The sequence below is a fragment of the Hyla sarda genome, chromosome 11 (genome assembly GCF_029499605.1).
Source record: "Hyla sarda isolate aHylSar1 chromosome 11, aHylSar1.hap1, whole genome shotgun sequence".
Classification (NCBI taxonomy): domain Eukaryota; kingdom Metazoa; phylum Chordata; class Amphibia; order Anura; family Hylidae; genus Hyla; species Hyla sarda.
In genome coordinates this window covers 73,638,353-73,653,050 of record NC_079199.1, presented here as the reverse complement: position 1 = coordinate 73,653,050, position 14,698 = coordinate 73,638,353, and the positions used below count along the sequence as shown (strand labels likewise).

Here is a 14,698-nt window from a genome sequence, read left to right as displayed (position 1 = left end):
CCTCTGCACAGGTTTTGATAAATCTCCTCCAGTGTGAACTAAAATGTGTACATATCATAAAAACAATTGTTTGTCAATTGACAATTGATTGCTTACTGGTTGTTCAACCATCCAACTACTGCTGTCCAGTGTGGCTACCTTTTTTAAAGTCAGGATTTAGGTTCTTATCTATTTGTAACAATCCACCAATGTTGTTTGGGACTAATATGTTAAAGGGGTATTCTGGCTTTATACATCTTATCCCTATCCAAAGGATAGGGATAAGATGCATGATCGCAGGGGACCCCCACGATCTCGGTGTATATTCTGTATTCAGCAGCTAATAAGTACTGGAAGGATTAAGAGTTTTTTTAATAGAAGTAATTTACAAATCTGTTTAACCCCTTAAGGATCCACGGCGTATGGGTAAGCCCTGGCTTCCTGGTAGTTATGTATCTATCAGCAGGCATCCCGGGCAAATGCCCTAGACTGTCAAGGCATGCTGAGAGTTTTGCGACAGCTGGAGACACCCTGTTTTGGAAACACTGCCGTAGGGTATTTTGGTGACTGATGCAAATCCCCAAAATAGGCCTCAAATGCACATGGCGCTCTCTCGCTTTGGAGCCCTGTTGTATTTCAAGGCAACAGTTTAGTGCCACATATGGGGTATTTCCGTACTCGAGAGAAATTGCGTTACAAATTTTGGGGGGTCTTTTTCTCCTTTTACCCCTTATGAAAAGGTAAAGTTTTGTTATTGTAAAGAAATTACATTTTTTATATTAACATGCTGGTATTGCCCCATACTTTTAATTTTCACAAGTAGTAAAAGGGGGAAAAAAGACCCCCAAAATTTGTAACGCAATTTCTCCTGAGTATGGAAATACCCCATATGTGGGTGTAAAGTGATCTGCGGGCACACAACAAGGCTCAGGAGTGAGAGCGCACTATGTACATTTGAGGTCTAAATTGGTGATTTGCACATGGGTGGCTGATTTTACAGCGGTTCTGACATAAACACGAAACAATAAATTCCCAGATGTGACCACATTTTGGAAAGTACACCCCTCACGGAACATAACAAGGGGTTAAAATTGGATGTGAAAAATGAAGAAAAAAAATTTCACTAAAATGCTGGTGTTACTATAAATTTTTGATTTTCACTAGGGAAAATAGGAAAAATGCCTCCCAAAATTTGTAACCCGATTTCTTCTGAGTAAGAACATACCCCATATGTGGATGTAAAGTGCTCTGCGTGCACTACAATGCTCAGAAGAGAAGGAGCACCATTGGGATTTTGGAGAGAGAATGTTTCCAAAATTGAAGGTCATGTGTGTTTACAAAGCCCCCATAGTGCCAGATCAGTGGTCCCCCCCACAGAATTTAATAAGAGGTACAGTGAGCATTTACACCCCACAAGTGTCTGACAGATTTTTGGAACAGTGGTCCGTGAAAATAAAAAAAAAATATTTTTCATTTGCACAGCCCACTGTTCCAAAGATCTGTCAAACGTCAGTAGGGTGTAAATGCTCACTGCACCCCTTATTAAATTTTGTTGCAAATTACACATTTTTGGAGGCTTTTTCTCCTATTAACCCTTGTGAAAATGAAAAATTTGGGGTAGCACCAGCATTTTAGTGAATTTTTTTTTTCATTTTCACATCCAACTTTAGCAGAAATTTGTCAAACACCTGTGGGGTGTTAGGGCTCACTGTACCCCTTGTTACCTTTCTTGAGGGGTATAGTTTCCAAAATAGTATGCCATGTGTTTTTTTTTTTTTGTTTGTTTGTTTTTTTGCTGTTCTGGCACCATAGGGGCTTCCTAAATGCGACTTTCCCCCCAAAAACCATTTCAGCAAAATTTGCTTTCCAAAAGCCAAATGTGACTCCTTCTCTTCTGAGCATTGTAGTGTGCCAGCAGAGCACTTGACATCCACACATTGGGTATTGCCATACTCAGAAGAGAGGGGGTTACAAATTTTGGGGGGCATTTTCTCCTATTACCACTTGTAAAAATTTAAAATTTGGGGGAAAACTAGCATTTTAGTGAAAATAAATAAATAAATAAATCAATTTACACATCCAACTTTAACGAAAAATCTTCAAACACCTGTGGGGTGTTAAGCTTCTCTGTACCCCTTGTTATGTTCCTTGAGGGGTGTAGTTTCCAAAATATTATGCCATTTTGTTTTTTTTTGTTTTTTGCTGTTCTGGAACCATAAAACCTTAAATATGCCCCCTTAAAAACCATTTCAGAACCATTTGGAATATCCATTTTCCTTTATAAGCAGAGAGCTTCAAAGTTAAAAAAAAATGCTATTTTTTTATTTTTTCATCAAATTTTGGAATTTTTCACCAAGAAATGATGCAAATATCGATGAAATTTTAACAATGCTAACAAAAAGTAGAATAGGTCACGAAAAAACAATCTCTGAATCAGAATGAAAGGTAAAAGCATCCCAGAGTTATTAATGCTTAAAGTGACAGTGGTCAGATGGGCAAAAATGGCCGGGTCCTTAAGGTGAAAATGGGCTGGGTCCTTAAGGGGTTAACTTTCTGGCACCAGTTGATTAAATAAATAAATTCCACCGGAGTACCCCTTTAATAACAAGAATTCATGTACCATAGAGGCAGCCCTCCTGTTTCAGATGAATAGGGTATGTGGCCTTATTTTTTTTGTCTGTTTTCCTTCTACTTTTCTATATACACCACTGCTCAATTTATTAGATCACTTGATGAAATAGTAAACACAGCCATTCCATGTTATGTGAACCCATCCTGAAATAAACTTGGTGTACAGAGGTATTTGTATTCGCATATCGTGTTATACTGCTTTTAAAGCCTAGCCAATCCAATGATATGCCATGGACTCACCTCATGAATAACAACTACCGTATATACTCGAGTATAAGCCGACCCGAATATAAGCCGAGGCCCCTAATTTCACCCCAAAATCCCAGGAAAAGTTATTGACTCGAGTATAAGCCTAGGGTGGGAAATACATCATCCCCCCCCCCCCCCGTCATCATCCAGACCCCCGTCATTAACACCTTCATCATCCTCATCACCCTGTCGTCATCATCACCCTGTCGTCATCATCACCCTGTCGTCATCATCACCCTGTCGTCATCATCACCCTGTCGTCATCATCACCCTGTCGTCATCATCACCCTGTCGTCATCATCACCCGTCGTCATCATCCCCTTGTCATCATCCCCAACCCCCCCCATTCATCATCCCCTTGTCATCATCACCACATGTCGTCATCATCATGGTCTTCAACCTGCGGACCTCCAGAGGTTTCAAAACTACAACTCCCAGCCAGCCCGGGCTGCCATCTTCACCGGGGGGCCTCTTCTCCGCGTTTCAGGCCCAGAATAGAGGCGTTGCCTTGACTATGACGCAGAGGAACGTTGGTAATGAACGTACCTCTGTGTCGTCGTCAAGGCAACGTGACTATTCCGGGGCCGGGCCCGAAGCGCGGAGAAGAGGTGAAGATGGCAGCCCGGAACCACTATCCCACCGGACGACCTCCTCACCGGACAGTCCTGCAGCACCGGACCAGCGCCGAGCGGAGGTGAGTACAGAACTAAAGGGGGTGAGAGGGGGCTGGATGATGTCGAAGGCCGCAGTGGTCTTCAACCTGCAGACCTCCAGAGGTTTCAAAACTACAACTCCCAGCAAGCCCGGACAGCCGATGGCTGCCCGGGCTTGCTGGGAGTTGTAGTTTTGAAACCTCTGGAGGTCCGCAGGTTGAAGACCACTGAGGGCGGAGAGTTCACTCGAGTATAAGCCGAGGGGGGTGTTTCCAGCACGAAAAATCGTGCTGAAAAACTCGGCTTATACTCGCGTATATACGGTAATTTTTCTAAGGAAACCACAGCCTGCTAGTCATTTCCTCAGCAGCAGTCGCTGGTGAGTATTGAATGATTGCCATTCACTTGATTGGCTGCCTATGTCATACCAGGATCGCTCAAGTCGACCAGAATGGCAGCTGCTAAGATCTATGTTGATATGGGCAGGACTGTCTTTATGGGACAATCCCTTTTTAGTTCTATTAGTTCTATGCATTTACATAACATCTATACTAGTACACAGATAAGCTTTTAATATTTTCTTTTTCATTTTTTTTTTTTTTTAAAGGAAAGATAAAAATACAGGATATTTTAGCTTGTAGCTTCTTGGATGATTTACTGGAGGTAAGTTGTTTTTTATTTTTTTATTATTTCTCAAAAAGGATGATGCAAAATTATAGCCTCAGTATTTTTTATAACCAAGAGAATATAACACAAATGTATTACCTTTATCTTGCCAAATATGGGGGCGGATACACTGCAACTTCATTTTTTTCTGTGGGGCTACTTCAAGGATCGATCCAACATTCTGGCTAGATTTATTCAGGTATGGATAAATTTCCGAATGGAAATGTGAAGGTGCACCATCATGCTGATAGACAGTACTTCACCGATCAGTTGCATACGCTGTTCCTTTACCAAGTCCATGTAGAAGTGGCTAGTTACAGTATCCTCCACACAAAAAAGGGCCCATAGCCTGCTTATTGCACAGAACACGGTTTGCCTTCACTTAGTCTATCTTGATCAATAAGGGCACATAGTTTTTCTGAGCCCCAAATTCTAACTTTATGGCGATTTGACCTTCCCACAGAGGTGAAAGGTATCCTCATCACTGAACACCAGCATATCAGTGAATCATCATCTTCCAATCAGCCCTGCAAATCAAAGCAAAAGTCACTGGGGGGGGTAGTTCTGGTATACTGGTTCATACCGGTAATTTTTTTTTCCTGTATGATATGAATTTTTCCCATACCGCAATAGCGGTTGGGCCCCTCGAATGAATGAATTATCAGCCGCAGCGTGCTGGTAACTAATCACATGTGACCCGCGGTCACTGTACTGCTTCTCTTCCTACCCCCCCCCCCCCCCCCCCAATGAATTATCAGCACAGCGCTGTTCGGGAACTAATCATGTTACCCGCAAGCACCGCTCTCCTCGTCCTCCTGTGAGTTGCGGGCCGCCGGCACTGGAAATCTAAACTGTACTACATATTCCTGGGCCCAGGCTGCAAAAACCGCCATAACTTACAAAAACACTCTGATACACATTTTTGGTCATACCGCCCAGCTCTACGGTGGGGGGTGGGTGTATTTATCATTGTTTGCTTTTGTTTTTTATTTATCATTTTTGTTTCTTTAAATCATTTTATCTTTTTTTTATTTCATTTATCATAATAACACGGGGTTGATTAATTTGGAAGACATAATCAAAACACAAAAGTCTCAGTTTGCGACTTTTTAATATTTCTCACATAAGGGAGTTTTGTACTCTAGGTCAGACCTGGAGTTGACTTGCAACTTTTGTAAAGGGGTTTGCGACTTTTTTTGCCTACGTGCTTTTTTTTGCTTAGGTAAGGCTGTTTGCCACTGTACATACCAGCAAAAGTTGCACAAATAAGTGCTTAGTTGCATGTGCGACTTTTTGTGCACCTGGAGTAAGGCAAGGCTCTAAATGCCTTGATAAATGTTTCTCTCACTATGTTTCAGTTTGTCGACTGGTTTCAGCTTCTGAAGATCTTATTTGAATTGCTTACAGCTCAGACGTTACGCTATACTATGGTTTTGAGAGAGATTTTTTCACCAAGTTATAGTCTTTGGGAAAACAAAGAAATCCAGCACTCCAGGTGTAGACAAAATATAAAAATTTACTTTTAATCCATGCCATTAAAATAGTAATAGGACGAACCGTACATAAAAAATCAACACTTTTCAACTTTATATTGTCATGGTGCTTAAAGGAAATCTGTCAGCAGAATCACCCGCACTAAACCTCTCACACAGGCTTGTAGCGCAGGTGATGCTGATCAAAACGATTACTCAAAGGGAAAAACGTTGTGTGAATACAGCTCTATACATGTGTATACACATAATAATATGGACATATAAGTACTACACATATATAGCGCATAGTGCACACAACCGAATTATGAAAGCAATGAACATTAATACATACTGTAGAAGCACACATACCGTATATTCAATAGAAATAAAACCGCTATGTGGAAATGCAGCTATATATAAATATGTTACTAGGCAATCCATATGTGCACCACTATGTGAAAATACTCCTCTATATACATGCATCATAAAGCCATACACTATGGTTTGTGGCTCCTGTAGTTCCATAGTAGTCATACCACTTTTGTTTGTTTGGATGATTATTTTTAATTAAATTGTTTTATTTAGTTTTTACTATACATGTAACAGATACCTCGGTCTGTCAGGAACTGTCCAGAGTAGGATCAAATCCCCCATAGCAAACCTCTCCTGCTCTGGATAGTTCCGGTCATGGACGAAGGTGTCAGCAGAGAGCACTGTGGTCAGACAGAAAAGAAATTCACAAAGAAAAGAACTTCATCTGGAGCATACAGCAGGTGATAAGTACTGGAAGGATTAAGATTTTAAATAGAAGTAATTTGCAAATCTGTTTAACTTTCTGGCACCAGTTGATTAAATTTTTTTTTCCAGTGGAATACCCCTTTAATCTTGCTTTGTGTCCCAAATACTCCCAAGAACTCATTGGAAAAATATTAGCTGTAAAACTTAAGTAAGTCATACCATATGTATATTAATCAACCTCAAATTTAATCAATACCTACTGCTCAAAAAATTGGGACTGATACACCAAATCCTGTTTTCCCAAATAGCTGTGCTCTTTAACCCCTTAACAACCTGCGCAGCCAGGACCTGCGGCTAATGCATTACACCTGCGATTGGGCTGATGCCCGGCATTTACCCTTTAGGCGCTGCGATCAAAGGTGATGGCGGCATGTAAAATCCCGAAAATACATTCCTGGCAGCTCAGTGGAGCTGATCGGGATCATCACAGGGAAATCATGATGTTCCAAACAGCTGAGAGGATGGCGGGGGAGGGCCCTTATCTGCCTCCTCGCCATCCGATCAGTTCTCCAAGGCTCCAGTCAGCCTCAGCAGGTTGGAACAATGGAGCACCAATAACACTAATCAATGCTATGATAACATGCTATAACAGTGTATGCAATCTACACCCTGTTCCAAATTAGAATGCAAATGATATTTTTCTCATTTACCTAAATAATTGATGTAAAGAGTCAGCATAATTCTCATGTTATCAACTATTAAGAGTACAATTCAAATTTTATTGAACAAACCTGTCTGTCAGCGTAGTGTCCAGAGCATGGAGACTCTACTAGGAAACAGGCCAGTACATCAGGAGACGTGGAGGAGGCCATAGGAGGGCAACAACCCAGCATCAGGACTGCTACCTCCGCCTTTGTTCAAGCACTGCCAGAGCCCTGCAAAATGACCTCCAGCAGCCCACAAATGTGCATGTCTCCACTCGAATGGTCAGAGACAGACTCCATGAGAGTGGTATAAGGGCCTGACATCCACAGGTGGGGGTTGTGCTTACAGCCCAACACCGTGTAGGACGGTTGGCATTTGCCAGAGAACACCAAAATTGGCAAATTCGTGTGCTCTTCACAGATAAAAGCAGGTTCACACTGAGCTCATGTGCCACAGACGTGACAGTCTGGAGATGCCATGGAGAACTTTTTGCTGCCTGCAACATCCTCCAGCATGACAAGTTTGGTGGTGGGTCAGTAATGGTGTGGGGTGGCACTTCTTTGGGGGGCTGCACAGCCCTCAATATGCTTGCCAGAGGTAGCCTGACTGCCATTAGGTATCGAGATAAGATCCTCAGACCCCTTGTGAGACCATATGCTGGTGTGGTTGGCCCTGGGTTCCTCCTAATGAAAGACAATGCTAGACCTTATGTGGCTGGAGTGTGTCAGCAGTTCCTGCAAGAGGAAGGCATTGATGCTATGGACTGGCCCGCCCGTTCCCTAGACCTGAATCCGATTTAGCACATCTTGCACCACAGACTGTCCAGGAGTTGGCTTTAGTCCAGGTCTGGGAGGACATCCCTCAGGAAACCATCCGCCACCTCATCAGGAGCATGCCCAGGCATTGTAGGGAGGTCGAACGGGCACGTGGAGGCCACACACTACTGAGCCTCATTTTGACTTGTTTTAAGGACATTACATCAAAGTTGGATCAGCCTGTAGTGTGGTTTTCCACTTTTTTTATTTGGGGTGTCTCCACATCCAGACCTCCATGGGTTGATAAATTTGTCGGCACGAAAGTATTTCATACAGTTAGTTAATTCATTCAGATCTAGGATGTGTTATCTTTAGTGTTCCCTTTTTTTTTGAGCAGTCAATATATAAATGTGGCCAAATATTATACAAATGCATACCAAAGGAAGACATGCCATCATTAGTCTACTTACAAAACTTATTGTATATAAAATAATTGAAAATGCATCTTCTAAGTGTGTCTATACAGTCACACCTAGGTTACCCAGCCATGTATGCGCACACCCACCAGTCTCGCCCCAATGGGAGCGCAAATAATGACAGGTGCGCAGACAGGGCTACCCAAAAATCATATATTGGCATGACCCTAATTATAGTGGAAATAATCCATTTACATACTTATTAGACACAGTTTACTCCAATCATGATAAATTATTGACCATAGTCTCCCAAGTCCATAGAAGGCCCTTCCAATCATGTAATATCTTGGGAAAGTCTCTGCCCTATTATCCAGAGTCCAAACGTGTATACAAAATTCCACTCAGTCCAGAGTCCAAAAGATGAAAATGTATAATACAGGGTGGGCCATTTATATGGATACACCTTAATAAAGTGGGAATGGTTGGTTAAATTCACTTCCTGTTTGTGGCACATTAGTATATGTGAGGGGGGAACTTTTCAAGATGGGTGGTGACCATGGCTGCCATTTTGAAGTTGGCCATTTTGAATCCAACTTTTGTTTTTCAATAGGAAGAGGGTCATGTGACACATCAAACTTATTAGGAATTTCACAAGAAAAACAACGATGTACTTGGTTTTAATGTAACTTAAATGCGTAATTTACAAGTTTCTGACCACTTATAAAATGTGTTCAATGTGCTGCCCATTGTATTGGATTGTCAATGCAACCCTCTTCTCCCACTCTTCACACACTGATAGCAACACCGCAGGAGAAATGCTAGCACAGGCTTCCAGTATGCGTAGTTTCAGGTGCTGCACATCTCGTATCTTCACAGCATAGACAATTGCCTTCACACCAATCCATTTTCCAGGAAACTGTTCATCTAGGAATGCTCGGACCTGACACCCATAATGTGGTGGTGCACCGTCTTGCTGTAAAAACTCAGGGAACATGCCAGCTTCAGTGCATAAAGAGGGAAACACATCATCATGTAGCAATTTTGCATATCCAGTGGCCTTGAGGTTTTCATTGATGAAGAATGGCCCCACTATCTTTGTACCCCATATACCACACCATACTATCAATTTTTGTGTTCCAACAGTCTTTGAGGGATCTATCCAATGTGGGTTAGTGTCAGACCAATAGTGGTGGTTTTGTTTGTTCACCATTCACATAAAAGTTTACTTCATCACTGAACAAAATCTTCTGCGTGAACTGAGTCCTGTTCCAATTTTTGTTTTGCCCATTCTGTAGCACCTGAAACTACAGATACTGGAATCCTGTGCTAGCATTTCTCCTGCGGTGTTGCTATCAGTGTGTGAAGAGTGGGAGAAGAGGGTTGCATTCCAACACAATGGGCAGCACATTGAACACATTTTATAAGTGGTCAGACACTTGTAAATAACTCCATGAAAGAATAAAGTTACGATAAAACCAAGCACATCATTGTTTTTCTTGTGAAATTCCCAATAAGTTTGATGTGTCACATGACCCTCTTCCTATTGAAAAAACAAAAGTTGGATTCAAAATGACAGACTTCAAAATGGCCACCACCCATCTTGAAAAGTTTCCCCCCTCACCTATAGTAATGTGCCACAAACAGGAAGTTAATATCACCAACCATTACCATTTTATTAAGGTGTATACATATAAATGGCCCACCCTGAGAGATATATATAAGCAACATGCAGACAAATAATGTCTCCTATTTAAGGAGAGAAAACACTCATAAATGATCTTATCACATACAATGAAACAGAGAACCATCCAATGACAAGTGGGGGGAGAAAATAAAAACACCTATTACCAGTCACAGCAAAATAATCCAAACAAAACCCAAAAGTGAGTTGTGAAGTGCTAAATAGATGTAGGCCTGTAAATAAAAAGGATGGATTATGTGATTGTTCTCAAGGAATGATGAAAATGCAATCTGTGAAAAATCTAACTCTAAAAAATGTGAATGTGATGTGTGTATGCGACTATATGTGTGTACTATTTGTATAATATGTGTAATATAATATAATGTAAGTGTAAAAATATATACAAGTGTGATAAACACACAAAAAAAAAAACATAGGTTTGCATCGAGGGAGCAGGGCCGTGACGTCATAATGCTCCGGCCCCTGTATCGCCCGTCGTCAGCCATGGAGCGTTCTTCGCTCCGTACTGCTGGTGAATGGGGGTGCTGCAGGAGAGATCGCGGGGGTCCCCAGCGGCAGAACCCCCGCGATCACACATCTTATCCCCTATCCTTTGTATAGGGGATAAGATGACTAGGGGTGGAGTATCCCTTTTAAGGGGTTAATGTTAAAAATGTAATACAATTTACTATTTTCCCACATCAGGGAGAAGCTCATGCTCTCCAGCACACCCAATAACTAACTTTTTAATTTTATTCCAAATTGATGCCATCTTATTAAACAATGTTAATTTCTTACACTCTCCACGTGCCATTTCCATATTCTCAGTTTTATACCCCATTCTATTGCTAAGATAATCACCCAGAATTATTCCATTGTTTCCCATAAAACTGAGAAACTAGGGTGGCCCAGTAGTATAATCTTAAGTTAGATATCCCCAAACCACCCATTGCTTGGGGCACTGCAAGAGATGACCATTTCATCCTTACCCTTTTACATCCCAGATCAATTTGTTAATTATACTATCTATTTTCTAAAACCATATGTCATATGTTATTTATCCCACATCAGGGAGAACCTCGTGCTCCCCAGCACACCTAATAACTTTTTTTAAATTTTCTTACATATTAACGCTATCTGAGTAAACAATATACATTTCTTACTCTCCACTTTTGCGACATCAAGAGACAGAATGGACCGAGCAGGACCTTACCCTAATTGCATACTAGAAAATACCCTCCTAATGTTACCAAGCTATTCCTACCCTTCATAAATCCAGACTGGTTTGGACTTATATCACCCAAAAAGGGTTTAATACACAATGTTAGGAGCTTACAGACAAAGGAGGCTCTGTTTCAGAAGTATAGGAGCTGAGGCAGCACCACCATCTTGTAGATAAGTTATAAAAATCTAAAAAGATTAGTGTATACCTGATAATGAGATGTATCTTATAAAGCTGGAAGTGCTGGAGTGTCCTTAGTTTAATATTGTGCGATCTCTATCCTTTGTAGTAACGGCTCCTGGAAAATCAGTCTTTTAATCCTGGAGGTTTGCTCCTATAGTTCAAACGATGTCTATTTGGGGGATAGCAGGAGTCAGTCCCGGCCGGTGGCGTCTCTACTGCCGTACACTCCGCTGCAAGGTTAGCTAGATGGAATTAGCGTAGTGACGTCACTACGGGTCGTATATACAGTACAAAATATCCTTCCAACGCGTTTCGGAGGTCTCCTTCGTCTGGGAATACGGGAACCTTGCAGAGGGATGTCCGGCAGTAGATCTTTTGCTTGAGGATGCTCCAAAAGTTCTCAATAGGAAGGTCGGGAGGATTGAGGCCACACCATGGCTTTCTCTCCTTTTATCCCCATAGCAGCCATTGATGCAGAGTTATTCTTTGTAGCATGAAATGGTGCATTGTCATGCATGAAGATGATTTAATTACGGAAAGAATAGTTCTTCCTTCTGTACCAGGGAAGAAAGTGGTCAGTCAGAAACTCCACATACTTTGCAGAGGTCATCTTTACACCTTCGGGGGACCATAAAGGGGACAACCAGCTCTTTTCCCATGATTTCGGCCCAAAACATGACTCCACCACTGCCTTGCTGACGTTGCAGCCTTGTTGGAACAGGGTGGTCATCCACCAACCATCTACTACTCCATCCATCTGGACCATCCAGGGTTGCACGGCACTCATCAGAGAACAGGACTGTTTGAAAATTAGTCTTCATATATTTTTCTGCCCAATGCTGCCGTTTCTGCTTGTGAGCATTTGTTAGAGGTGGCCAAATAGAAGGTTTATGCACAGTTGCAAGACTCTGCAGAACTCAACACCTTGATGTCTGTGGGACTCCAGCGGCACCAGCAGATTCAAATATCTGTTTGCTGCTATGTAATGGTATTTTACCAGCTACTCTCTTGATGCGATGCATGGATCTGGCAGAAATCTTCCTCAATGTGCCTTTATCTGAACGAATCCTTCTGTGCTCTGAATCAGCCACAAATCTCTTAACAGTGCGATGATTACGCTTAGGTTTTCGTGAAATATCTAATGTTTTCATACCTCGTCCAAGGCATTGAACTATTTAACTCTTTTCGGCAGCAGAGAGATCCTTTTTCTTCCCCATATTGCTTGAAAATGGTGCTCTGCTTAATAATGTGGAACACCCATTTCCTTAAATTGGGCTCACCTGGCAATCTAATTATTGCAGGTGTCAGAGATTGTTTTCAGTGATCAAAAGACTCCTCATGCCATCCATGAGTTAAACTGAAAAACAAAATATTTAATCTATGTGACCCTTAAATAGAATTTGCATAATAATTTGGAACAGAGTGTAGGCATGAGACTCTCACCCTGCACTTACACCCCCCCATCCATCCCCCTCAGAAGGAAATAAGACTCAAATTACATAACCTCATTAACCCTCCTTCTCATTGGAGACATCCGCAGGGAAGGGAGAAAACCATACAGAATATTTAATCTTTCCAGCTAAATTGTGTGCTTATTTTAAAGGGGTATTCCGGGTAAAAACATCTTATCCCCTATCGAAAGGATATGGGATAACATGTCTGATCCCGGGGGGCCCACCGCTGGGACCCCCCCGCAATCTCCCTGCAGCAGCCTGCATTCAATGCGTAGCTGTGTCTGCAGTTTTGGAAACCGCCGGGCTACCGAGACGGGGACGTCACGCCACGCCCCTCCAATAATTTCTATTGGAGGGGGCGTAACGGCCGTAACGCCCCATCCCATAGACATGAATGTAAGGGGCGTGGGGTGGCCCTGCGGTTTCCAAAACTGCAGACACAGCTACGCATAGAATGTGGGCTGCTGCAGGGAGATTGCGAGGGGTCCCAGCGGCGGCCCCCCCGCGATCAGACATCTTATCCCCTATCCTTTCGATAGGGGATAGGATGGTTTTTGCCCAGAATACCCCTTTAAAGAGAACTTAATCCTGGCAACAATCAATCTCCTAAATGCTCCAATCAACCATGGCAGGATGGAGCAGTCGAGCACCAATAACACTGATCAATGCTATCTAAGGAGTGCATGTAATAGTCCCCTATAAGGGATTAAAAAAATAGGGAACAGGTTAAATCACAAATTTTTTTTTTACACTAATAAAAGTTTGAATAAAAAAAAATCCCATAAAAAAAAAAATGTAAGCAAAAAATTTAGAGGTCGGAAGAGGACATTTTTAAACACCTTGGGGACCAAGGGCGTACTTGTACACCCAGTCCCGCTCCCCTTCTATGAAGCGGGGTCATGGGCTGACCCCACATCATAGCAGGGTGGTCCTGGCAGCCATCAACGGCCGGGACCCGTGTCTAATGCGTTCGGTGATGTCTGGCATTAACCCCTTAGACACAGCGATCAAAGTTGATCACCGTGTCTAAAGTGAAAGTAAATTGTTCCTGGCAGCTCAGTCGGGCTGTTCATTACTGCCACGGTGAAATTGCGCCATCGCGAACAGCTGAGAGGACGGGGGAGGGTCCCTACCTGCCTCCGCGCTGTCCGATCGGTGATCTACTGCTCCATGCCTGCTCAGGCTGGAGCAGCAGAGTGCCGATAACACTGACCAATGCTATGCTATGGCATAGCATTGAACAGTGTATGCAATGTAATAGTCCTCTATGGAGACAAAAAAATATGGTGGTAATAAATGTGAATTAACTCCTTCCATACTAAAAGTTTAACCTGTTCAGGACGCCGGGCATATGCATACGCCCTGCATCCCGAGTCCTTAAGGACGTGGGGCGTATGCATACGCCCATGGGAATTCCGGTCCCCGTCGGTTGGGGACCGGACCGGAATGCCTGCTGAAATCATTCAGCAGGCACCCCGGCACATCTCCCAGGGGGGTCCTGAGACCCCCCCCCCCCCCCCCCATGTCGTCGATCGCAGAAAATCGCATGTCAATTCAGATATGCGATTTTTCTGCTATTCCGGGCTGATCGGGGCTCTGGTGACCCGATCACCCGGAAAATAGCGATGATCGGAGCTGTCAGGGACAGCCCCGATCATCTTGAGGGCTAGGAGTGAGGTCGCAGAGCTGCAATCTCCTCCTATCCCCTGCCATTGGTCAGAACTGATTCTGACCAATGGCAGAGCAGGACAGTGGGTTGCCATGGCAACCCCCCGTTCTGCCCAACCCTGGATGTCGAGGGGATCGTGGGAAGAAGATGGAGGCCGGTACCTGCAGGAGAAGATGCCTGGAGATCCCCGATCGTCGCTGGAGACTGCTGGATCCTGGGTCAGGT

At 43.0% G+C, this 14,698-nt stretch overlaps 1 protein-coding gene across 1 annotated transcript in view; it reads left to right on the top strand.

Annotated features, from left to right (window-relative positions):
• The window catches only part of PPP2R3C (protein phosphatase 2 regulatory subunit B''gamma), an 82,118-nt gene that overhangs the window by 51,951 nt on the left and 15,469 nt on the right, over nt 1–14,698 (top strand). Inside the window, exon 9 of the mRNA XM_056546296.1 lies at nt 4,120–4,175. Coding sequence (XP_056402271.1) covers nt 4,120–4,175 — 56 coding nt within the window. The remainder of the gene's footprint in view (nt 1–4,119; nt 4,176–14,698) is intronic.